This window comes from Panthera uncia, chromosome B1, assembly GCF_023721935.1.
Source record: "Panthera uncia isolate 11264 chromosome B1, Puncia_PCG_1.0, whole genome shotgun sequence".
Taxonomy (NCBI): Eukaryota; Metazoa; Chordata; class Mammalia; order Carnivora; family Felidae; genus Panthera; species Panthera uncia.
In genome coordinates this window covers 41,253,187-41,279,886 of record NC_064811.1, presented here as the reverse complement: position 1 = coordinate 41,279,886, position 26,700 = coordinate 41,253,187, and the positions used below count along the sequence as shown (strand labels likewise).

Sequence of the window (26,700 nt, the reverse complement as noted above, 5' to 3'; positions counted from 1 at the left end):
AAGTCAGATGCGTAACCAACTGAGCCACCCAGGCGCCCCTAAGAAAGAAAATCTTAAGTGGGGGCTCAGGCTATAGAAATAAAGAGATGATCAGATTTTTCTGAGTTAGGCTTTTAGTTCTGTAAAGAAAGATAAATTAAATGTATAATTAAATGAAATTCAACATCCAAATTCCAAAATCCACATGCTTTTATTTTCACCTTAAACTATTAGATCTGGAAGATGATTTAAAAGGATGAAGCATTTGCTTTTAAAATCCAGTTAGTTTAAGAATAAGAGAAGAATAGGATAAAAAATACTGGATACATAAATCCCAAAGTCATTCTTCCTTCTTGAAAAGGGAAAAAAGAATATTATAATTCTCATGAGTCTTTCTATAAGTGAAAGGTTGGAGGAAAAAAAGAGAGAGCGAGAGAATTAAATTTAAAGCCACAAAGGAATCACTCCATTTGAAATTTGTATAGTTTTACATTTCTTGGAAAATATGCCCAGGAATATGTAATTACTGAAGCCTGTAAGAACGCCATGTTCTATTAGGAGCTCTGACTTTTGTTGATAAGGAATTCTGTCCCCTTGGTTTTGTTTATTAGTGGTGGTGTTTTGGGATTTGAGATTTTTGCCCTTGACTTTAGCAGAAACACAACTCATTTTCTCATGGATTAATACTAAGATGAAAAAAGAAACATTTATGAAAAGCTCTGCGTTACATCCTCATATTTATTTCCATGACAAGGATCCAGGATAATTTTGCTTAAGTTCCAAATGTATGTGGGGTGGGGGTTGGATTTAAGGAAAGAAAATCTTTAAAAAAAATTTTTTTTAACATTTATTTATTTTCAAGAGACAGAGACAGAGTGCGAGTGGGGGAGGGGCAGAGAGAGAGGGAGACACAGAATCCGAAGCAGGCTCCAGGCTCCGAGCCATCAGCCCAGAGCCCGACGCGGGGCTCGAACCCACCAACAGTGAGATCATGACCCCTGAGCTGAAGTCGGACGCTTAACCAACTAAGCCACCCAGATGCCCCATAAAGAAAATCTTAAATGGGGGCTAAGGCTATAGAAATAAGGTGGCAACTAGATTTTTCTGGGCTAGACTTTTAGTTCTGTAAAGACAGATAAGTCAAATGTATAATTAAATAAAATTCATAACACTGTAATATATGAATAGAGTCTCATTGAACAAAAGTTAAACAATACAGATAAAAGTAGAAGTTCCTCTTGATGACCTTTTATCTAATTCCATTTGTCTTTCCATGAGCAGCCCTTGTCATCAGTTTGGATACAATCTTCCACACCCATTTCTAAGTATTCACATATAAATATATGTGCAAACATATACCAAGAAGTATATAGGCTTTTTAAGCATATATGATATTATAGCTTACATATTGTTCTGCAACTTTCTTTTTCCACTTAATGTGTCTTAGAGTTCTTTCCAGGTCACCACCTATAGATCTGCCTCACTATATGCATTTTTTACACCTTTTTTAAAAAATATTTTTTTTATTCTTGAGAGAGAAAAACAGAGCATGAGGTGGGAGGGGGCAGAGTGAGAGAGAGACACAGAATCCGAAGCAGGCTCCAGGCTCTGAGCTGTCAGCGCAGAGTCCGACACGGGGCTTGAACTCATGAGCGGTGAGATCATGACCTGAGCCGAAGTCGGACGCTTAACCGCCTGAGCCACCCTGGCACACCAGCCTCACTATATTTTTAATGGCTGCGTAATATTCCGTGCTATTAATCTAATCATATTTCACACGTTAAATAATCGTCTCAAAGGTCGGATCACCTTTGGGTCGCGCAAGACAGTGATTAACCGTGGGAAGGGACGTGGGCAGGAGGACAGTTGACCTGGAAGTTACCTCACCTCACATCCCCGGAGGGATGTGTCTGATCAAGCTGACAGAACCCAGCTAACCAACGAAACTGTGTCTTGAAGGAGCTGAAATAGCCCTTTGATAATGATTAAGACACATGAGAAGTAAGGCCGACAAATTGTCACTGAGAGCAAAGTTCAGATGAGAAATGTGTCATTAGAACAACAGATACGGGCAATTAGACTTTGTTTTACAGAAGAGTCATAGCATCTATTTCTTTGTGTTGCACGGTTCTCTGAAAGGGACTCTGAAAGACAGGAAAAATACAGGTCGGTGTTATTCTTTTTGCTTTATGGTCTCTTCCTTCAGAGTTTAAACCTATTTGTCAAGGCTCTACTCTTAAATTCCAGATATATGTGGCACGAGAGGAAGCTGAACGTTTTCAAGACACGGTTTTTATAAAACAGTATCATTTTCATTGTCTTCCCCCCCACCCCCACCCCCTGCCCCAACCCCCCTACCCCCGGGCTATCCTCCTGGGTGTTGAATTCTATAACATTGTTGCAGCCTAGAGATCTTTTAAAAATGAGATAAATAGTAATATATCATTGGTGTGAATAAAGAAATAAAAAGAATTCTCAGTCTTGGTCTCAACTGACAAACGAAGTACTGAGAGGTCTTATGCTTAATTAATGCAGACACAACCAGGGAGACAGAATGTGTTTAAAATGGCAAGTGCAATCGCTCAATCACGTGCTTGCGGAATATTTTTAGTGCGCATCGTCCTTATCCGTTTCTAAGGTTTATCTGCTGAATAATTGTCTGCACCACTGACATTTTGACATCCTGGAGCTTTTACGTTTAAGCTCTCCTTTCGTCGTATTGTTTGGTAAATAAAATGTTCTGAATAGGCTAAAAATAAAGGTGCACCATGGACCTGAATTCACCCCTCCCTGTGGTTCTATTTTAGGCACCCCGAAGGGTTGGAAAGATCAGGGGAGATGAGGTGGACCGCCAGAGCCATTGCACCGTGAGCTCAGGGACTTCTTCATCCCAGCCCCGTTACACCAGCTTTGGGCTGGTGGATAAACCCAACGCCTGCGTTCAACAGGGCCTTTTTTTTTTTTTTTTTTTTTTAACAAAACTGTGAGTGACTAACTTGGTTTCTGTCGTATCAGATGTTTAGAATTCAGCACACCGTCAGGCATACTCTAGATCACTGCCAGGGAAGCTGGGGCGGCAGGCCGCCTTCTCGTGTTAGGAGCAGCATCTTTAATCACTGAGCTACTCTTCGTTTGCTTTTCATTATTCTTTACTATTTTAGAAGATTTTCTTTAGCAGCAGCAGGGTAATCTGAAATTCAAATAATGCCAAATTCCCTTCTGCTTCACGCTTTTATTTTTCGGCTTTCCCCTTCCTTGGTAGATTTACGTGAGCCGTATCCTCGGCTACGTGAAAGCTGTGTTACATCGGCACATCTTATTCTGATGAGGAATGCTCTCGTATGAAAATGCTCGGGAGAGCTAAAATATCTCCAAGGCCAAACCAGTGGCTCACTTATTTTGAGTAGTATTCAGGAGAGTGAGATGCTTCATCCTTGGACTGCAGCCCTCTCCCTTCTGTACCACTCCCCTCCCTTCTCTACCACTCACCCTGACGCTCACTGAGTACCGCTTGAAGGCAGTAATAGCGATAGCTGCCTTTCGTCGAACATCAGGCACTCTTTCAAAACCTTCCATGTATTTGCTCATTTATTTCCCTCAACAACCCTCTGAAGGAGGCCCCGTGATCACTCGTGTTTGATTGATGAAGCCCCTAGAAGTTAGGTGAATTGTCCAGGCCCACGCTTGCTAGTGCTTGATGGAACCAGGAATCACACTGGTCTCCCTCTTTCCGGAGCCCATGCTCCCGACGGCCACATGAGCCCTCCCCTCCTAATGCGGCACACCCAGCCAAGATGCTCGTATCTCTCCACATCAGCTCCCAGCAACTCTCGGATAGCATTAGCTCTAGATTCAGAGCTCCCAGCTTCCTTCAAACTAGAATACACTTTCCAATTTCTCCGTCAGGCCTCACGTCCCGCCTGCCGCTTAGGGAGTTAGTTCAGAAGCCAGTCTTTTTGCCAATCTTCTGCAGTGTCTGCTCTCCACTTTCCTTTTTCTCTGGCTACCAACTTTCTACTATCTAGAATCAATATTTTATTTATATATATATATTTATTTGTTATTTATTTATTGAGCCAATATTTTAACCCTTCACCTCCACCTCCTGTGCACTCTAGTCCTGACACACAGGGACACTAGAAAATATTTCCTGTCACATCCTATTTTCATCAAACTCTCCCCCCTGCCGAATTACCAGCAGTGGCTTCTCTTTAATCTACAGTGTTAACGTGGCCTCCTACCATTCACCGTCCAAGTGGGTAACTTGTTCTCATGACCTAACTTTCTGAATTGCCCTCACCCCTACCAGAGCAGGTCTTCTGTTTAAGCCAGGCAGCATGTCTCACATGGAGCCATTTATTCTGCAAGCATTTGGCATGTGCCTCCTGTGTGCCAGATAAGCAAACCAATGTGAGTGCCTGACTTCTAGAAGCTCCATGTCCAATGATGGAAACAGTTGGGTTCAACACAATGGGATGATGTTCTGATGTGCTATTTCTGGGGGCTTTGATCTACCATAGAATAGCATGTAAGCTAGTGGGAAAGAAGCCCTGAGAAGTGAAACATTTCGTTTTCCAGCCTCTCCTATACAGAAAACCCACCAAAAGAAGCCGGGAGAGATGTCAGGAAAGCAACCCACCCTATCTGCCGTACACTGCTTTGTTGTATTCATAGCATTTAGTTCTTCCGAACATTTGTTGTGGGTCTATTTGTTTATAGTCTATCTCCTTAATTGGAACGTAAGAAGACTTAACTAGAATGTAAGCATACTCGATGAAGCAGGAATGTTGTGCTTGTTCATAAATGCATCTCCTGGAAACTGCACCTAGTTCATAGTAAGTTCTCTGTAAATATGTGTTTCATTTGATCAGCTGGAAGTAGCTTTCTGGGACTGTGCTAAGAAGGGGTGTGAGGCTACCTCTCACTTCTGCAAGGAAAAAAAAAAAAAAAAAAAAAAAAAGCCAGGATTTAGAAGTGCCATTCATGGGCTTGGAGAGAGGGTCTCAGCACCCAGGTTATAAAACTGCAGTCTGGGGCCTGGGGGGAATTAAGGGAGACTGCATGGGAAAGGTGATGTTTGAGCCAGCACATCAAAGAGAAACCTAGTTAACCAGGCACAGGATCCTGAAGGATGTTTCTAACAGAGGGAAGAGCATGCCTGAAGCTCTAGAGAACGCGCTCATCCCCCCCGCCCCTTCCCATAGAGCGACATGTCTCTTTCCACCGTTTGAAACCCCCTTTCCTCCCCAATTTTCTATCAGTTTGTTTTCTCCTCCTTAGTCTTTGGTCCTACAACAAGAGACCTCTTGCCTGTTGCCTCAGGACAGACTGCCGCCTGCCCTCAGAGATCATAAGGCTTAGGGACACTAAAGTGGCCTTCTGAAATTTAAACATGAAACAGAACTTCATGTTTCTTCTTTCAGCTACATGCCTCCTTCTAACTGCAGTTAGAATCTCCACATTGTAGGAGCCCTTCCAGATTATCTTTAGTCTCCTATTTGATGTGCTAAACCTTCTATAGCTGGATTTTTAAATTGCCCAAAGTCAGAGACTATACCGTTAACTTCCACAACAGGATTTGTTTCTCTCCCTAAATCCCATGGGCCTGGACTGTGGCCTAGCAGTCTCTACCCTGACACATCCACCCGGGAGAGCCATTTATTTCCGAATTTCCAAATGGGAGAGATCTCCTTCTGAAGCTCAGAGTTCAGCCCTGCGTTGCTGAGATAGTCAGAAGGAGCCTGAGCGAATCTGAGGTCCATTACTCGTTGTCGAGTGCTGTTGTTCCTCAGTGGCCTCTCAGTTTCCTTAAAGGCCTCTTTGCCTCCGCTGCTTCTGTTCATTCTCTGTGAGGTGACCGGTCAACACCGAGTGACTATTGCCTGCCAGGCACTGTACATGGCTGATGAGTATGACCAAGTGTCGCAGATGAGCAGGGAAGACCAGAGAGCCACTTGCCCTAGGTCGTCCTGAGTTGGGCTGCCAGCCACCCCCCGGGAATGTGTGTCGCCTGCTTGGGTTTGCATTCCTGAGCCAGCTGGGTGGGGGGGCTATGGTTATCAGGAAGGCAGAGCTGCCTCTCTTGGCTCTCAAGGATGCCTTTGATGTCATCAGCCAGTGGCCGTGTGCCTCCATAATTGCGCATGCCGGGGTGAGGCCTATGGCAGATTCATGCCAATTGTGTGCAAATCTGAGCAAGACTAGAATTATGCAGATGATACTTCTTTATATGGCTGTTATCTCTCATTTGCTTTCCCTTCTCTGCTGCCCGCCCCCCCTCCCCACATATTTTCCTTCTCCTCCCCTGGCTCCTCCCCTGGCTACTCCCAAGCCACACCCATCCTTACCCTAGCCACATAGCTCTTGCTACACTGATTGAAACCGCCACGTTACCCATCTGTAGCCTACACTATACTGTCAGCTCCTCAAGGGCGGGGGCCCCATCTATCTTTTTCATTCTGAGGATCCTACTCCAGTGCCTGACACATAGTTAAGTACACATGCTATATGTGTTTAGGGAATGACTGAGTGACTGAATGCCTTTCCCTCCTGGTGTTCCTATGCTTGGCTTTTTTTTTTTTTAATTGAAGTGTAGTTAACATACAGTGTTCTATTAGTTTAAGATGTACAATATAGTGATTCAACAGTTCTATGCATTGCTCAGTGCTCATCAAGATAAGTGTATGCTTAATCCCCTTTATCTATTTCACCCACCCCCCCCCACCTCCCTTCTGGCCACCACCAGCTTGTTCTCTGTATTTAAGAGTCTGTTGTTGTTGGGGTGCCTGGGTGGCTCAGTTGGTTAAGCGTCCGACTTTGGCTCAGGTCATGATCTCACGGTGCTTGAGTTCAAGCCCTGCATCAGGCTCTGTGCTAATAGCTCAGGGCCTGGAGCCTGCTTCAGATTCTGTGTCTCCCTCTCTCTCTGCCTCTCCCATGCTCATGCTCTGTCTCAAAAATAAATAAATATTTTTTTTAAAAAAGAGTCTGTTGTTGTTGTTTTGGTTTGTCTCTTTTTTCTTTGTTCATTTGTTTTGTTTCTTAAATTCCACACAAGTGAAATCTTAGGGTCTTTACCTTACTCTGACTTACTTCACTTAGCATTATACTCTCTAAGTCCATCCAGGTTGTTGCAAATGGCAAGATTTCGTTCTTTAATATGGCTGAGGAATATTCCATTGTGTGTATATCACATCTTCTTTATCCATTCATTGACGAATGGACTCTTGGGTTGCTTCTGTATCTTGGCTTTTGTAAATAATGCTGCAGTAAACATAGGGGCATATATATCTTTTCAAATTAGTGTTTTATCTTTTTTGGATAAATAATCAGTAGTGGGATTACCGGATCATGGTATGGTAATTCTATTTTTAATTTTTTGACAGACCTCCATACTGTTTTCCACAGTGGCCGCACAATGCACAGTTTCCTTTTATTCCACATCCTCTCCAACACCTGTTAATTCTTGTGTTTTTATTTTAGCCATCTCTAGAGTGATATAGTTGCATATGCTTTTTGTAAACTGCGTAATATAATCACAAGATTCAGACAGACTTGAATTTGAAACTCACCTCTGTCACTTTCTAATCATATAACCTTGGCTAAGTCCCCTTCTCTTTCTGACCCTCAGTTTTCATGTCTGCAAAACAAAAGTAATACCTACTTCTCAGTGTTGCCAAGACGATTATTGTGATAACATGCAAATATCAAATCTACAGTAATGATCTGTGTTTGATTTCATTTCCCTTCTAATTGGCTAGGTAGCTTTTTTTATTCATTTTCCTTTTTCACTCAAAATTTGGAGGCTTGGTATTTGAATCAGTTAGGTTGAGCTAAAGATATCTCAAATATCTCAAAATATATCTCAAATATATAACCCCAAATATCTCCGTGGCTCAAAATAACAATGGTTAGTTTCTTCTTTGGGCTTTGTGTCCACGTCAGGTTCATGGGGGCTCTGCTAGACAGCCAAAGACCTCCTCTTGACACAGTCTTCCTTGATCACCAAAGAAGGGGCAGTGGTAAATTACATACTGGCTTTATAGGGTTTTTTTTGTTTGTTTGTTTTTATGTTTATTTGAGAGAGAGGTGGGGGGAGGGAAGAAAGAGAGGAAGACAGAGTATCCAAAGCAGGCTCTGCGCTAACGGTGCAGAGCCTGATGTGGGGTTCAAACCCACACACCATAAGATCATGACCTGAGCCGAAGTCGGATGCTTAACCGACTGAGCCATCCAGGTGCCCCCATGCTGGCTTTTAAAGGCTTCTGCTCAGAAGCAGCACATTTTCTGCCACTCATATTCTAGGGCCCAAAGTGAATCCTACGGCCCCATCTCACCTAGGAAAGCATGTAATCCTACCACACACCAGACAGAGGAGAACTGGTTGGTATATTGTTGAACACCAGAGACTACCCCCAAAAAATCTAAGGTGAGTTGACTTTAAATTACAATGAAATCTTAAGTTACCTTGACGTAGATTGAGAGTGAGGACTTCAGAGCAAATGAATCAGTAAGATTGTAATGGCGACTGTAAGACCTTCTTGAGAGAACAAATTACTTGAAGGATATTAAGTGTTCATTATTAGTACAGGCACTGAGTTGCAATCCAGTCTTAAATATTCATCACAACAGGCAGCGAGCAAGCTGCTTGTTAGTAGATTACCAATCAGCCCTAGTGTCAATATGCACTTGGCAGTAATAAAAGTACATTTCTTTCCAAATAAACTGGAATCTAAGCTTGTCGTAATTTAAAATGACCTTTCTCCTGGCTACTTGCTTAACTTTGGATTATTTTACTATGTTTATACTGCATTTTTTTTTTATCATAATCACTCAGTTGTTTATTGATTGCTTGCTCTGGTAAAAATGCAACATCTAGGCTCTGGATCTGGACTGCCCGGGTTCAAATTATGATTCTGCCATTGTCTGTGTGGCCTTGGGCAAGGTACTCAACTCTCTGTGCCTCTTTTCTCATCTGTGAAATGGGGATGATGATAACACATACCTCATAGGATAGTTCTGAAGATTAAATCAATTAATATATAGAGTACTTAGAATAGTACTTGGCATACACTAAGTAAGTGCTTGATAAATATTAAATATCATCATCATTTTTTTAGGCACAGTGGAGAAATGCAAAGGAAGTTTGATGCAGGCAGAAATTTTTATATTTTGTTTGCTATTGTATCCCACGTTTAGAACAACCACGTATCAGGCACTCAGTAAATATTTACTGAGTGAATCAGCGAATGGGCTCTACCCTCATGGAATTTAAACACCAGCCTAATCCTTTATTCCTTTCTTGGATAATAAGAGAACTCCCTTCTCTTTAAATTATCTTGACCAACCTTGAACTTTCAGTTAGAACCAGGCCCTAACCTCGCCGACTGAGGGTTTGAATTTCCCCTTCACTTGCTAACTCACTCGAACAAATTTTGGCCATGAAGCCACACTCGAGTTTTGCTGACTTCTCTTCATACCATCAATTGATGATGCTGGCGTTACAATATCGAACCTCTCACAGCAGAGGCTGGTGACAGTGAAGTCACGCTAATGACAATCTGGATGGTTGTGATGTTATTTAATGTAGCTTTTTGCCCTACTGAGTTTCCTGTGTTCTTACTGTCAGGAAGGGATGGGGAGACACTGAAAATGTTTGGGCATGTGAACTTCAAAGCTTATGTGCTCTCTCCCCCCAACCAGCCCCCCTTCCAGATGACCTCTGCTCTCCCAGACCCACACATTTCACCCAAATCCACTCATCAGTGCGCGTGCGCGCGCGCACACACACACACACACACACACACACACACCTTCCTTTCCAATCTTCATCTGTGTGTGTGCTCTCTCCTCTTCCCCCTTCCGCTGTGGACCCTGTAGAAGGCCACACATGATCTGGCTCTGCCTGCCAGACCTTTCTCTGACTTCCTTCACCTCCCTTTTCCTCTTACTACTCCACTCCAGCCACTCAGCTTTCTGGTTCTCTGAAGCATCCAAAGCACCTTTCTGCCTTCTGCACTTGCCGCTTCTCTGCTTAGAAAGCTCTTTCCCAGGTACCTGCCCACTCACTTCAGAAAGGTTTCTGCTAAAATGCGACCTCTTCCAAGAAGCCGTTCTTGACCATGTCCAGAATAGCTCCTGGCTCCATTTTCCTTCTGAGCACTTATCTCTAATGACACATTATGCTTTGTTACTTACATGTTGTCTGTCTCCCCCATTGAAATGTAGGCTCTATGAGAACAGACACTGAATCTTGAGTCCCTAGTTAGCACTCAGTAGGTGTTTATTGACTGGAAAGCAGGAGAAGAGGAAAGGGAAGAGGAAGGGAGGGAAGGAGGGAGAAAGAACAAACAAGGAAATGAATGTGTGTGTATTTATAAATGTTGATAAAGTGCTTTAAGAGAGACTAAAAGTAAACCTGATATAGATGGGGAGATCAGAAAAGCCTTCTTTGAGGAGATGCTATTTACTTACATATTTTTAATGTTTATTTAATTTTGAGAGAGAGAACATGCGGGAGTGGGGGAGGGGCAGGGAGCGAGGGGGGCAGAGGATCCGAATTAGGCTGTGCACTGACAACAGCAAGCCTGACATGGGGCTCGGACTCACAAATCGTGAGATGGTGACCTGAGCCAGAGTCAGACACTTAACCGACTGAGCCAGCCAGGTGGCCCAAGGAAATGCTGTTTAAAACAGAGACCTAATGTGTGGTGAAGACCAGAGCAGGTGGAGGCGAAAGAATGTGCAAGGACCCCAAGCTCAAGGTCTGCTGGGGCACGAGAAGGGCAAGTGGGCGGGGGAGACGTGGGCCTGGTCACAGTGCTATAACACAGCGACAGCCCTAAGGGGGCTCATCTGGAACAAAGCAGGTTTGCACAAAGGTGCATTTCGAGGGTCGGGGGGGTCATGAAGGAGACGGGAAAGCAGAACCATTCTGTAAGGCACCTGCCTCCATGGACTTCTGAAACCACGAGGCTCTTTCCCAGCTCCTTTGTGGGTTACTCGCTAAATAAGCCACCACAGCTTCCGTTCTGTCATCTGAACGGTGAGCATGATGACACCTACTCCTGTTGTCGTCAGCGCGGTCCCTGGCACCTGGGAGCCACCTCATCACCGTTGGCGCACTCTAGATTTCCCACACGCAGCGCTCACAGGGGAGAGGACCCTGCCACTGAGTAGCACAGGGACGTCTTATGGAAGGACGCGTGCTCCTGACCCGCGTGAGAAGAACGTCCTGGGGCCGGGTATCCGAGGGGTGCACTGGCGGTCTGCAAGAGGAATTCAGGCAGATGCAGAGGAACATTTTCGTTTTCACAGTTATGTGTTTTCTGATGCATGTTACAATAAGTATTAGCACATCAGGTCAGCTGCCAGAGAACTAATAAAGAAGTTGGTCTGAAGTTAGCTCACAGGAAAAGGCCGTGGATACTGGAACAGGCAGCACATAGAAGCCGCAGAAGTGAAGGTGACGAAGGGTCAGCTGACGTTCGAGAAGCACAGACTCAGCAGACCCAGTGTCTGTGAGCTGAAGGAGGCAGAGGAGCGGAGTGGCCTTGAACCACTTTCAGAGTCAGACTCTGCAGAAGAACCGATAGGACGTGGGCTGGAGAGGCCTGGCGTGGGAAGCCAGGCAGTGGCACTCCCACGGCTCGTGGAGAGAACTGAGTGGGACTTGGCAGGACCCAGAAAGGCAAGCAGACCTGACAGTGCCCAGGGGAAGAAAAGAGCGATCTTAGGGTCTTTTTCTAAGATGCCCATTGACAGAGAGGTTGTCTAAATCAGGGCTATGGCTGAGCTTGTAAATAACAAGGAAGAATGTGCCTGGGCCCACATTTAATGGCAGAGTCAGTCTTGTCTGTCAGGTTTTCTTCCCCACTAGAAATACACACTCTGCTGCTGACCTTGTCAGAGATAGGGAAACCCTGAAGACTGTGTTGAAGGTTGAAAAGTAAGATTGAGTGTGTGATTTCTGCCATGAATCAGCGGCAAGGGGACGAGGTTAGGCGGGTGGGACTGTGGCACTCAGGCATGTGCATTTGGAGAAGGTCAGTTCAAGGAGCCAAGAATAAATTACACCGCTGCCCAGGGGCCAGCCTTCTTCCTCGCCAGCCAAAGGGAGAGGCATTTGGGGCAGCCAAGGAAAAGAAAAGGATGTGTGCTGCTTTTCCGAATGGGAATACCTTTATCGTTTTGCTAATGTGAAGCTTAAAGTACATGCTTATTTGAAAAATCAAAATGATACAGAAGTACATAAAGTGAAAAGTTGAAGTCTCTCATAATTCTATAGATAACAACTCCTAACATCCAACAGCTGTTTATAGAGCACCTACCACATGGCAGGCACAAACATGATTTTAGGAGCTTCAAATATATCCATAATTACAACAAAGATCTTTGTCCTTATTGGGCTTATAGTCTAGAGCTGTGCTGTCCAATACAGTAGCCACTCGCCACAGGTAGCAATTAAATTAATTAAAAGGAAGTACAAATTAAAAATTAAAGTTCTCCAGCCAGACCAGCCACATGTACATAGCCAGGTATACATAGATTTGTGTGCATACATATGTGTATATATACATGTGCATATACACATACACTTGTGTTTGTATGCACGTGTGTGTGTATACTTGCGTGTGCAATTATGTGTAAATGTGTATAGATATACCTGTATGTGTGTATGCGTGTGTGTATATATATGTATACCTATGCGTATATGTATCCATGTTTATATACATACTTGTGTGTGGATGTATGTATGTGTGTTGGGTATATTATGCATGTATGGATATATGTATGTGTGTGTGTGCATATATATTATATATATACTCGTGGAGCACCTGGATGGCTCAGTCCATTAAGCGTCTGACTTCAGTTCAGGTCACGATCTCACGGTTTGTGAGTTCAAGCCCCATGTTGGGCTCTGTGCTGACAGTGCAGAGCCTGCCTGGGATTCTCTCTCTCCCTCTCTCTGTCCTTCTCCCACTTGCATTCCCTCCTCCCCTCTGTCTCTCTCTCTCTCAAAATAAATAAACTTTTAGAAACGTATGTATAGGTGTACCTGGGTGGCTCAGTCGGTTAAGCGTCCGACTTCGGCTCAGGTCATGATCTCACAGTCCGTGAGTTTGAGCCCCATGTCGGACTCTGTACTGACAGCTCGGAGCCTGGAGCCTGCTTTGGATTCTGTGTCTGCCCTTCTCTCTGCCCATCCCTCACTAGTACTCTGAGAGAGACTAGTACTAGTCTCTCTCTCTCTCTCTCTCTCTCTCTCTCTCTCTGTCTCTCAAAAATAAATAAAAACATTAAAAAAAGTTTTTTAAATAAGAATATATGTATATTCTTGTGTGTATTTATAGGCATGCACATGTATATATATTTGTGTATATACATGTGTGCCTATGTGTATGTATATGGACATATCTAGGTATATGATAGTATATAGATTATATTGCATATATGCTGTACCTACTGTTCAGAAACCTACTCTTATCACTTACCAATCCAGTATGGGAATCTTCCTTTATCAGTAAATAGATCAATCACATTAGTTTTTATCCTCATATTGTTAGATGCTTAATTTCAATTTTCCACTACTATAAACAGTATAACTGTGACAGCCCTTGGAACTTCTATCCTTGTACACTTCTCTTAACATGACTTCTCAACATGACTTCCGTGAAGTGGACAGAGACGATGCGTGTAACCTGTGGAGCACCCAGTGAGAGCTCGGTGCCAGGAGGACTGTGCCAGGCTGTGCAGAAGGCCCTAGAGTGGCCATTTCAAGGAGCCACTGCCCCCTCCCTAGAAGGGGCCCTGAGGCTTTTCACAGCCCGCAGAGCAGACTGCCCTCCTTGGCCCTGCAATGCCCAAAGCTACAGCCAACAATTCTCCATGGCGTTTTGGCTTGGTTGTTTGCTTCAGAAGACTCCCACGGTCTGGATGTAGCTGCGTGGTGCATTTACTAGCCACCTCCTGGGTACCTGACTCCGCATGAGGCGCCAAACCTGTTGAGTTCTGAGAATCGTCTCGTTTTACGAGCTCACAAAAAAGCCTTTGTGGCAGTGCCACTGTTCATTAAACCTGGATCTGAGCTATCCACGCGGTTTTGTTTTGTTTGTTTGTTAACAAACAAGAGGCCAGGATTGGCGTGGAAAGGACGGCAGTTGTGGGGTGGTGTGTGAAGAGCGAATGCAGTGTTATCAACCTGGACAATCTGGGTTGACTGGTTTTTGTTTCCCCAGTGGAAGCCCAAAAGAAACTCTAACCATTTGGGAGTTTTTATTCCTAAACTAACTCCCAGCTCCCTTGCCCTTTCGGAGCTGAGGAAGCGGAGACGCCCCGCTGTTAAATGTATAAATTCTGCCTTCAGATCAGGGAGCTCACCAGCTCTCCGACCCCTCCCCCTCCCCACCCTTCCGGGGAAAGAGCTCCCACTCACTCCCCCTCCATGACACGTGGTGGGTATAGAGTCACCGCTAACACAGCTGTGGGCTCAGGAATGTCCCTACCTACAAGCAAGTGAAAGCCTAGAAACCCTAGGACTTTGTGATCATTTTTGTCACCCTGTAGACATGTAATCCACCTGAGCTGTCTCCATCAGAGGCTGAATGGGATGACAGAGAGACACGATAGGAGCCTAAGACTGGACTGGGGTCGGGACTCATACAAAGCAACTAGAAGGCTTTGTACGGCCCACTCCAGGATGCGGAAGCCTGGCCCCATCCTCTGGGTAAATATATGGATGTGTGTGTGTGGATATATATTATATATATACTTGTGGAGCACCTGGGTGGCTCAGTTGGTTAAGCATAGGCAGGGAGGAGGCAGGGAGAGCAGCCGCCTTCCCTCCTGCCCCTTCCAGGCTCCCTCCAACTTCAGTGTGACCCGAGCCCCGAGTTGCAGGAGGCAGACATCCGCCTGTACACTTGCCTGAGTTCTCTGCATGTGTTCTCTGGGGTCCACCCTCACGGTTCCTCCTTGCCTCAAAGAGAGATGAAGGAAACACGGTCCTTTTCCCCTTCCCCCTCCTGCCCCGGGCCCCCTGGCAGCCCTCTCTGGACTTCGCCCCGTCTCTGACTCAGGCATGGCTAACCCACACACTAATCCACACTGCCTCCGAAACAAAGTACAGAAAAGTGATAGATCAGAGGCCTCATTTAATGGGAGCTTAAGTTTCAGGCGTGGTGCTGCTGGCTCAGTTCAATGGAGATTTACAACAGCAGGTGCAGGGGAAGCTTAGATTGAGGCAGAGGGATTTCATGTGTTGGGGGAGGGGAAAAGGAGAGGGCTCATTTGATCTGTCTGCTACTGGAAGAAAAATAAACTCCATTTGTTCTTTTATTCTTTTAAGAAACAAAAGGGATAAAAGAAATTTTAGGCCAGTAAGCTTCCCTTTTATTCTTCCCTATTTCTCAAATAGATCAGAAAATGATCCGTATTATTAACCACCTAGTCTTCCCCCAAAATATAAATTAAAAAAAAACAACAACATTAATGTTCCTCCATACTTACAAATCTCATGATAGCAAGCTCAGCAAGGCTGGAGCTCAAGAAACACAAAGGAAAAGAAAAGACTTCGGTTTTTAAAAAGCTCCTCTGAATGACTATGAGAACAAGAGGCAGACAGCAATTTGAGAGGCTTTTAAATGTGCCGTGAGTTCGACTTTTGATTCCATCCTTTTCTACACATGGACAATTAGCCATAGCACGGGTTTGTGTGATTAGCAGACAAGCCGAACCCTGAGTGATTTAACCATTGTAACTTGGTTAAGAACGCGTTTCCCAGTGACCCATCCCAGCCAGAAATGACCCCATGTTATTCCCACACTGTCAGTTTTTTTGGCATTTCTAAAATAAAGTACAACTTTGTCTTTTACAAACTCCCTCATGGGCAAGGAACCTTCGGTACTATTTGTAAAACCAGCGACAAGACTGGACCTGGGCCAAGATTCTGAAAGGAGCAGAAATAGTATAGCTCGGTGTGGTGTCTCCCAGCTTCCTTCTTGGCCTGTACCTCCAGGAAGCCTTCTGAGCGATCTTCTGGGTGGAACTCTGGGCCTGGCCCCCCAACACTGAGGAATAGGGAGGGTCACGGGTACAGGGCTGGCTTCAGGTGGTAGCACGTCAGACACACGTCTTGGGGGACAATTGGCCTCCGGCAGGTCCTGGAACAACTATCCGTGGAAGGAGCATCTGGGCTTCTATTTCCCTTTCTTTCTGAAATGTCAGATTGGACCGTTGGTTCTGAAACTGCACAGTCCCCTGCTAAAATAAAATGATGGCCGTCTTTCCCCATGCAAAGAAAAATCAATGAAGCAGATCAAATTTTCCCCATCGTAAGTTTATCGAGCTATTCAAAACCACCAGAAATGTCAGCACTTTGAGAGGGGACTTCGAGTAGAAATGGCAAGTTTATAATTCAGTAGAATGGATTCAACAGGGTGAAAACGATGAGCCTGTTGGGAAATGCTCGTATTGAGACATGCTGGTCCGTGCACTTGTCTGCGATCACTGCCAGGAGCCCATGTGCTCCTTGGGAACAGGAGGGTTTGTGAACACGAGCTCTGGTGTGAGTGGCTCTGTGGGCACTTCCCGCACTTGTGGACAGGTCTCATTCCTGGAAAAGGGGCCCAGAGTCGAAATGACAGGAGAGAGATCTGATGTTCCAATAACAGGGGATTATATAACTGATCAAAACTCAATGCCTGCCCTCCTTCTCTCTCTGCACCTCCCCCACTCGCACTTTGTCTGTCTGTCTCTCTCTCTCTCTCAAAAATAAACATTAAAAATAAGGGGGGGCATCTGGGTGGCTCAGTCGGTTGAGCCTACGACTTCGGCTCAGGTCATGATCTTGTGGTCCATGAGTTCGAGCCCCATGTCGGGCGGGCTCTGTGCTGACAGCTCAGAGCCTGGAGCCTGCTTCGGATTCTGTGTCTCCCTCGCTCTCTGCACCTCCCCCACTCACTCACCCTTTGTCTGTCTGTCTCTCTCTCTCAAAAATAAACATTAAAAAAAAAAATCAATGCCTGCCTTTTTAAAGAAATAGCCTCAAACATGGTATTTCAGTTACTCTGAATGCTGAACTTCAGGATCTCTTTGTCCAAGGTGATTTGGCTTGATTTGATAGGGGAACGTATTACCCACATATGAAATCCTATTACTTAATATGATACAGTATCACTACAGTTTCTACAAAGTCCTTGGTGCCTCCCTCTGTAACCACATAATCTGAAGATAAAGAAACTATGATAGTAGAGCTAGGGCAGTCAGAAGAGCTGCCTTGGAGAGATTTTTCGGAGGCATCTTAGAGGAAATGTTTCAGAACAGTAGTGGCTGTTTCCTCGTTTCAGTGATGAACCAGGGCTGTCCGTTTCGCAACCTCCTTGGCACTTCCCGAAGCCGCGCACACGCTCAGCACCAGGAGCTGTTTTCCCACCGGCTGCATCCTGCTTTCTGGGCCTCACTGCCAGCTTGACCTTGCACCCTGCTATTAAAAATGCAAGATCCAAAGCATATTCCTGACCGGTTTTCTTCCTTCAGGCTTTCCCCCAACGTGTTTTCACACACACACACACACACACACACACACGCACGCACGCCTCAGATCTCGGCTAGAATTCTGGGCAGTCACATCCTCTCGTGACCGTGCAAGTCCTTCCCAGTCCACGACACATCCCAAACCCGCCTGATGATAAAAGATCACAGCTGTCATCTCTTCCTTTTGTCAACTGTTTTCCAAAACCGAGTTTGCTGGAGGCTTCAAAAGCAGTGTGACTGGTTTTCGTCTTATTTTTTAAGATGGTGGCTGACACATGTAAAAGATCATATGATACATATGTTATAAAGCACAACTGCGTAATAAATACCCATGGACCCAGTGCTGGCACCTACTCCCACCCTCAGAGGTAACCACTTTCCTGACGTGTGTATTTATCATTCTTTCTTTTTAGAACTGTTTCTTCTCGTACGTATGGCTGTTGAAACCATGTAGCGTTCAGTTTTGCTTGTTAAACAATTTACGCGGCCAACTGAAGCTGCTCTCGTGAAGTAGCCTTTTTAGGACTCGATCCGCTTCCGCACATAGGGCCGAAGTCGCTCAAAACCATCAGGGAGCTGTCTGTCTGGCATTTCCTGCAGAGACAGTTTATTGGCTCCTCAAGAATCAGTGCTATTGCTTTACAGCACATTTGGTCTGATTCAACTCTTTTTTTCCTATTACATCCCTGTTTCCGCCATTCACATATTGGAGAAATACATAGTGGGTGCCTTCTACGAGCCACGCGCTGGGCTAGAGATCAGCGGCAAGCCAGGGGTAGCCCCCGCTCCCGCTGGAGCTCACGGCCAGCCTCCTCTCCTTCCCTCCTCTGTCACGTGAGCCATAAGTGCAGGCCGCAGGCTAGGAGAGTCCAGGCCCTTGAGCCACATACGGCGAACAAAGGGGCCATGGGACCAGTGGGCTGAGAGCCCAAGGGGAGGTTTATAGAAGGACTTCAGGAAGTGGTCAGCCTCCATGGGCCCCATCCTGGGCCCTCTGTGGCCTCACCTGGATATTCCTGACTCTGGATTTCTTTGATAGGCTCACACACTCTCCCAAGCATATTTATGTCATTAGCACCACACCTGCACAGAAGGCCCCGCCGCGGGGTATACACCAAGGGCTCTACAGTGAAAGAGGAAATCAGCCCTGTCAGCGCTAGAGTCTGACAGATGACAAAGATACAATTGCCTGGGTACAAAAAGATACAATGGAACCTGGCGAATATATATACTTTGTAATTTTTATATGATATAATGTAGAATATAAATATAATGAATCCAAAGGATGTATGTATAATTCATGTAGTCTCACCCAGCTTCCACACGGGCCACCCACCAGAATAACTGACATCCTGCAATCCCTCTATAAAATAACATGGCTAATGCCAAAACCCTGACCCCCCTCAGCCCTGGGGCCCATCTCCACATGCCGGCATATCTGTTCTTCCTACTTGCCTTGTGTGATTCCCCAGAGTCCGAAGCCTGCGCTGGCCACTTGTACTCTATCGAGTTGCAAGCTTGAATTAAATGTTCCTACATACTGATGAAATACGAATTCAGAAAGAAAATCATGTCAGTGAAAACCGAATTGAATGCTTTTGAAAGACTTCAGTCAAGATGAGTCACTTAAAAAATGCTTTTGAATTAGGTGTGAACAACTTGAGTGTAAAAGACTGAAGGGAAAAAAGTTAAAATGTAGAAGAATTCTGCTCTCCGATTGTGCAATGGGTGTCTTTAACTTCTTATTCCCCTTGAAATGGACTAAAAATGGAAATTGTGCATGGTACGTACTGTTTTTTTTTTTCTTTTTAAGACAGAACTCTGTTCAGCAGACAGTACTCAAGGAAAACACCTGAGCTTTCCCTCAAACATTAGTGAATAAATGGACATTTATGTTTTAATTCTAAATAAAATTTTATGCATATATGAATATACAACATACAATGTAAACTATGTGTGTGTGAGAGAAATTGATTTTTAATGATCCCCTTCTTTGAATGACTCTCAATCACCTTCAGTCCCAAGCACATTTGAAAAAGAGGACTTCTATTATAGTTTTGCCTATGCACTTACCAGGACTGCCCTACTCAAGGGTGGATTTATGGTCAGCCAACCTCCCTGAAAGATTTCTGATGTGATGGCACTTGCTGAGGATGATTTGGCTTTTTATTTTGTTTGGTTTTGTTTTCACTTGCCAAACATTTATTGAGAGCCATGAGAAAAGACCCTATTTTAGAAACAATGGTTTGAAGAGAGAGAGAAAAGGCAATGTCAGACTGCTGGATGGATGAGGGAGGTCATGACCTCCCAAAGCTCTGCCCTTTCTGACCAGTCACACTCCCAGTCGACCTTTTCTCTAACCACCCCGGGAGCCAATGGAGCCAGGACCCCTGCTCCAGGGCTTTGCTGGGCGGCAGGAGGGCAGGGATGTGACCTGGAAGGTGGCCGGATGTTCCCAAACTTCAGGCAAGCAGAAGGATGAAAAGGCTAGCCTTGAGTAACTTGGGTCCAGATGAGAAAAGGGCCCCTTGACTAGGCTCAAATTATATTTTTTGACCATAGTTCTTCCCAATCAGTTGTGAGGAGCCTTTCGAACTGTGAATAGTATCACTTAAAAGGGAAACATTTCAAATCCTATTCTAGCATGCCCCCCCCATGTATCCAGCCATGCAAGTGACGTGCTTCTGCTTGAGTGCATGCATGCTCACATGTGTATGTGTGTGTGTGTGCGTGTGTCCTCTCATGTGTGTGCTTTGGAAGGCCTCCGATGAGGGCTGCTTCAGCACCAGTCCAGACAAAGACCTTGGACACAGCGGCCTCCTGGTACGAGATGCTTGATTTTGCTCAGCACCTAAGGAATAAAGCCAACCTTACAGAAAATAGGTTCTTTAGAAAAGGTTCCCCGAGCACCAGAATGATTCAAGCCTGCTCCCTGAGAGAACACACAGAAGAGAAGTAGGCAGACTGGAGTAGGAGTACAACTTCATTTCAGCCGTCCCGGGAGGATCATGTGCTATTCAGCCATCTCTCCATTTCCGCTTTGTTGTTGCTGGAAACGTGGGTCCCTGCAGGGTACAGAGCCATGGAAACCACTCTTGCACTCTGCTCAAGTGCAGGGACTTCAGTAAGTGGAGACGGGGAGAGGCGAGCAGAGAGAGAGGTAGCATGGACACAGGAGCCCTATTTTGTTGCTCCAAGGAGTAACTGGACCCCTGCCCAAGAGATCCCCAAGCCCTCCAGAGAAAGAAATTGCAGGGGCATGAGTCATCCCCCATTTTAGAAGAACACAGGGGTTCCAACCCTGAGGGGGTTGGGGGCCTCCCTTATCAAGACTGGGCAACTGGAGTACACAGATCGTGCTTGGTTAAAGGCTGGGATCAGCTTCTGGCTTATTATCTATTTAACTAAGTGGATTAAATGAGAATTGACTGGAATTGTACACTTCGAGTTCCCTTACAAAACACCGTTATCTCATAAGCTGGCTTAATGGAACAGGCTGTCAGGGGCTTATTAGAAGTAACTGAATACAGCACCTCACAGAGCAACGATCCAAAGGAGGGTATACAGAAGGCTGGGAGACCTCACACCTTGTGCGGCTACAAAAGACAGGCCTGAGGTGTGACTGCAAACCACACTGTTTAGCATCCACACCGGGGGACAGGCCCAGGTCTTCCCAAGAAGAAAGGCATTTGCCACTCATTCAGTTTAAAAGCATTTCTTCCAGGGGTGCCTGGGTGGCTCAGGTGGTTAAGCATCTGACTTCAGCTCAGGTCATGATCTTGCAGTTCGTGGGTTCGAGCCCCATGTCGGGCTCTGTGCTGCCAGCTCAGAATCTAGAGCCTGCTTCCGATTCTGTGTCTCCCCCTCTCTTTCTTCCCCTCCCCGCCTTGTACTCTGTCTCTCTCTCTCAAAAAAAAAAAAAAAAAAGTTGAAAGCATCTCCTCCATGTTATGGCTGAATTAAGTCTTTCATTGATCTTTTTTTTATATGTGTGGCCTCAGCACATATAAAAGATAGCAGAATGGAGTGGCTAACAGGATCATCTTTGGAGTTAGACTGCAAGACTTTGAACCTCAGCTTTGCCACTTACTAGCTGAGTGACGCTGTGTTCCTTAACTTCTCTCTGGCTCAGTTTCCCCGGCTGCAAAGTGGGTTTCTGCGGAGATGCAACAAGCTGATATGTATACACCTCTTAGCATAGCCCCTGGAATAAGTGATGATCTAAGTGACCGCTCAGTGATTGTAACCGTTACTCTTGTCACAGAAAAAACTTCATCGCATTTCATAGCTCGTGTGCCCACATCTCCTTCTGCTGTTAATTGCAGCGTGAATTTGGAATGAGCCACGTTCATGGAGGAGATTCTGGATGGGAGGCCTCGGGCGTGGAGGAGCTCAGGTCTGTGATCAGCAGGACATTTTGAACCCTGACTTTGCCAGGGATGGCCATGTGACCTTACACCAGTCATTTATCTTCTCTGATCCACGTTTCTAAAGTGTGTGTGTGTGTGTGTGTGTGTGTGTGACTTTCACTACAGACTTTGGGTAAATGAATGTAAATCCTGCTTTGGGTGAATGTTGATGTAATTATGAATAATGTTCAGAGACTGGCGTGCTCTCCCAGAAACATGCACATTGTAGAATACTTGCTTTGAGGGTGACAGATATGTTGGAAAGAGTTGATGGTTTGGATGGAGGTCGCTCTTGTGCAGTTCTCTGTGCACAATGGAAACAATGGAAACAATGGACTCTTTTTGAGGGAAGTTTTACTTTAGTTGTGAATTTAGGACTTTTTATTTTCCACCCAGCATTTGATAGCCTTATTTTCCTGTTGTGTTCATTTGAGTTTAATTTACCAGTAATCTGTAAACACTTCTGTCAAACAACCTGCTCTACAGTTGACCTAACTCTTTGCAATTACACGGCCTTTGCTTCATTATCTCCAAAGCAGAATGTACAATTGCCACGAATAATCGATAAGTTTCAGGAATCGATAGTCCAGTAGATGATTCTCTTTCATTCAGTCTAGTGGATGAACATCATATTACTCACTTTCCAAAAAAAAAAATTGAAATAAACCATATGAAAAATTGGATGAATCTTTCTGTTTGACGGAAAATGAATTACTTTAAATAAAAAATTTAGCCTGTTTGGGGTGCCTGGGTGGCTCAGTCGGTTAAGCGGTTGACCTCAGCTCAGGTCATGATCTCGTAGTCTGTGAGTTCAAGTCCCACATCGGGTTCTGTGCTGACAGCTCAGAGCCTGGAGCCTGCTTCCATTCTGTGTCTCCCTCTCTCTCTCTGCTACTCCCCCGCTCATGCTCTGTCTCTCTCTCTGTGTCAAAAATAAGTAAACATTAAAAAAAAACTTATCCTGTTAGCTGAATTGTGCACCTTGTGTCTTCTTATTTTCATGCCTTTTTTTGTTTGAAAGACTAGTAGGGAATATTCAACACTCAGATATAATTGATATAATTTCCCATATTTTAAATGGCTTAGAGTGAGGGTTTAAGGAAAGAAGTTACATGATTGAGTGAAAAGCCATAATCTTCCAGGGCTTCTTCTGGTTGGTTATTGACTAGAGTGAAAAGCCATAACCTTCCAGGGCTTCTTCTGGTTGGTTATTGACTAAAGGACAAGCTGGCATAGCTCAGGTAGGGTTGCAATGCCAAGGGTAAGCATAGTGTGATATCAATCCCTATACCTGTGGATCTCAACTCTTTTTGGTTATGAGTCCCTGTAAGAATCAGGAGGAAGTTATGAACATGCTCCTCAGAAAACAACACATTCTGTCCTTTCCACAAAGCTTGGCATAGAATTCTGGGGAATTCACATGAGCTCCTGACTTCCCTCCATCCACTCCACTATCACCACAGTTCACGGAACATGGGGAGGCTTCCTCTCACTGCTCTTGACCATGCTGATTTTTTTTAATGGCATGAATTGGACATTTATGGAAACCAGAAGTTTAAAACTAGTCAGAGAATTTTTATGATACAATAAGAAATATACATATTGGCCTTTGTCCCCAGTTCCTGGCACACAGCTATTAGAACCCTTGGAATCTCCAGAGTGGTAAGAGTGTCCAGTATGCTAGGGGGATGACTGGTGGTAAGGGCCCCCCCTCAGCTGCAGGATGGAGGGCTGGTTGCCAGAAAGACAAAGGCAAGGCATCTCCTCATTTCACACCCGCTAGGACTGATCCAGATGATAACCACAAGCAGCGTTGAGGATGTGGAAAGATCGCAATCCTCTCACACTGCTGGTAGGAATGTCAAATGGTGCGGCCACTTTGGACAACAGCCTGGCAGTTCCTCAATAGGGTAAACATAGAGCTTCCAATTCTACAATTTCACTCCTAGGTATATACCCAAGAGAAACGGAAATGTATATCTCTACAAAAATTTGTATATGTAAAACTAGCAGCATTATTCATAATAGCCAAAATGTGAAAATAACCTAAATGCCCATCAACTGGTGAATGCATGTGTGAAATGTGGTATAGCCATACAGTGAATATTAGTCAGCAATAAAAAGAAAGGAAGCACTGATGCATATATTACTACAACTCGGATGAACCTTGGAAACCTTACTCTAAGTAAAAGAAGCATGACACAAAAGATCATATATTCTCCGGGTCCATTTATATGAAATGTCCAGAAATGGCAAATCCATAAAGACAGAAAGAAAGCAGATTAATGGTGCCAGGGACTTGGGGTAGAGTGAGAAAGTTAACAAGTATGGGGCTTCTTACTGAGGTGATAAGAATATTCTAAAATGGATCATGGTGATGATGGCCGTACAACGATGTGAATATGCTAACAGCTATTGGATTGTATGCTTTAAATGGGTTCAGTGTATGGTATATGAATTATACCTCAATAAAGCTGCTCCCAAAACAGAATGCAGGCTCTGGATCCAGGCTGTCTGTGTTTAACCCCCGTGGAAGTTCTGGAAGTTCAGGTACTATATTCGGAAAGATGTTTCAGGAAGCATAGTCAGGAAGTAGGGAAGTGAGCCAGGGAAGGAAGGAAAGCCAGTGAAGGGGCATTAATGAGTGAGTTATTCTTGTGGGCAGCTGGAGCTCCATCCTCCCGGGACTGAGCAAAGGCTTTGGAGACCACACTTCGGAATTGTCCCCCTCCAGGGGGTGAGGAAGCGGGGCTGTGCCCACAAGTGCTAACTTCCTAGCACACAAAGGCCAAGCATGCTTCTATAACCAGAGAAAGCCCTCAGACAGGAAGAGAGACAGACGGAGAGAAACAAAGAGACAGAGAGCGAGAGCCACGCAGGTATTTGAGGTAGGAAGCAGAGTTTGTTCCGCAGACCGACAGGTGACATCCAGGGTGACTGAGTGGGTATGGACAGGGCGTTGGCAAGGTCTGCTCACAGGGGTATTACTTAACCTCTCTGTACCTTGGTTCCTTCATCCTTAAGATGGGAAAATAATAGCTCCAATCTCATAAGGGTACTGCAAGGATCAATGAGTTCATGTATCTGAGTATTGGAGACAGCCAGAAATACTCATCTTGAACCACCTTTCTTTTTTAAACTTCTGACTTATCTGTGATCATTTCACTTCTGAATTGGCTTCTAACAAGATAGAGAATAAATCCAGCTATTATAAGTGTCAAAGAAAAATAGAAGCCTTGCCGAGAATAGTCTTCTTATTAGGCTGTCTTTGTGTGTTATCGGCTTTGAATGGCTGCCTTTTGAAATACACCATATGCTTTGTTAGCACATTAGGCAGATGCCCAGCCCAGCAAGTTCTGTTACTGGAGCAGCTCTGTAATCTCTCATCCTTGCTATTCTATTTTACGGAAACTGTTGGTGGGATTCAAGCAAGAGAGGTTCATCATAGCCCTCTCTGGTACTCTTCTTTGTGTCTCCCCATTTTTTTCCCAAAGCTATGTTCTGAGGATAGTAGACCCCAGGGAGCTCTCTTTCTGTGAAACTTTTACAGAGAGGGACTGAAGCCAGTGGCTGCCATCCCAGGCAATTCTGAGTTCTACTTCTATCAAAGGCATTTATACTCAGTACGTTTCATCGCTCATGGATGATTGAAACAGCCCAGTGGGGGAACAGCCAGGGAAAAATAGGGTTAAAAAAAAAAACCCAACTGTGTTACATCGAACTCAAGCTGTCATGATTAAAATTTAATTTAAAGATTTGTTCACCCAAGAAAATATCTCTGGATTGTTTCAGGCTGTGACTCTTCAATTAAGCTGACTTTTCACAAATCCAAAATTGCCGTGGATGAGCTCTTTACTTCGCTTCGGGATATTGCTGGAGCTCGGAATCTCATGAAACAGTTTAAGTCTGTGTATGTTCCTGGAAATCATACCCACCAGGCAAGTACATATGTTTTAAAGTAACCGTCTAATCTGTGTTGTATTTTTAGGATTCAGAGACCACAAAAAAAAAAAAAAAAAAAAAAAAAAAGTTTCCATTTTAGCCTCCCTAAAATGAGGGATTTGTTCTAGATGAACTCCAAGCCCCCTTCTAGTTGAGAGTTCTGGGTTCCCCTGAATCTGAAAGCTTCTTGATTCGTTTGTACCACAGGCTTGATGCAGGGAGACGAGCACTGGACTGGGGGGTCAGTCCCTGCTCTATTACTGTCACATACCTATTTTATAACCTTAGACAAGTCCCTTCCCTTCACTGGGCCCCAGTTACTATAGGTGCAGGTAAGGGGCTGGGAAAGGATTGTGATTCCCAAGGATTGGGAAAGGATATGTGATTCCCAAGCTTCTAGATCTAAGCAGTCCCTAAACATTCTGAACAATTAGAATAATAAAATTACCTAATAATATCATAGCAAGGAAAAAAGAAGTTGGTGATCGCAAAACCTTTGTCATTTAAAATCCCCTCACCACTTCCTAAGGACGGTAGGGGAACTCTAGAAGGATGTTTTGACTGGTGACAAGGAAGGTAGTATCAGAACCCAAGATTAAAAGCTCAGTGAGGGAGGGGCCCCAGAAAGAGCCAGGAAGGTTAAGGAGCAAAGAAAGGCTGGAGTCGTTGAGGCTGGATAGTGTCCGTTGGACAAGGATGGAGACAGAACTAAGGTTTCTCGTGGTCAAAGATGAGCCTTCCAGGAAGAACACATGTTCCTGGTGGAAAAGATGATTCGTGGGGTGTGTGCAAGCATCTCCTCCTACGTATCCCTGTGAAATCTCAGGAAAAGCCACTC

At 44.7% G+C, this 26,700-nt stretch overlaps 1 protein-coding gene across 1 annotated transcript in view; it reads left to right on the top strand.

Moving 5' to 3' along the window:
- The window catches only part of SCFD2 (sec1 family domain containing 2), a 333,259-nt gene that overhangs the window by 273,191 nt on the left and 33,368 nt on the right, over positions 1-26,700 (top strand). The window contains exon 6 of the mRNA XM_049632033.1: positions 25,713-25,858. Coding sequence (XP_049487990.1) covers positions 25,713-25,858 — 146 coding nt within the window. The remainder of the gene's footprint in view (positions 1-25,712; positions 25,859-26,700) is intronic.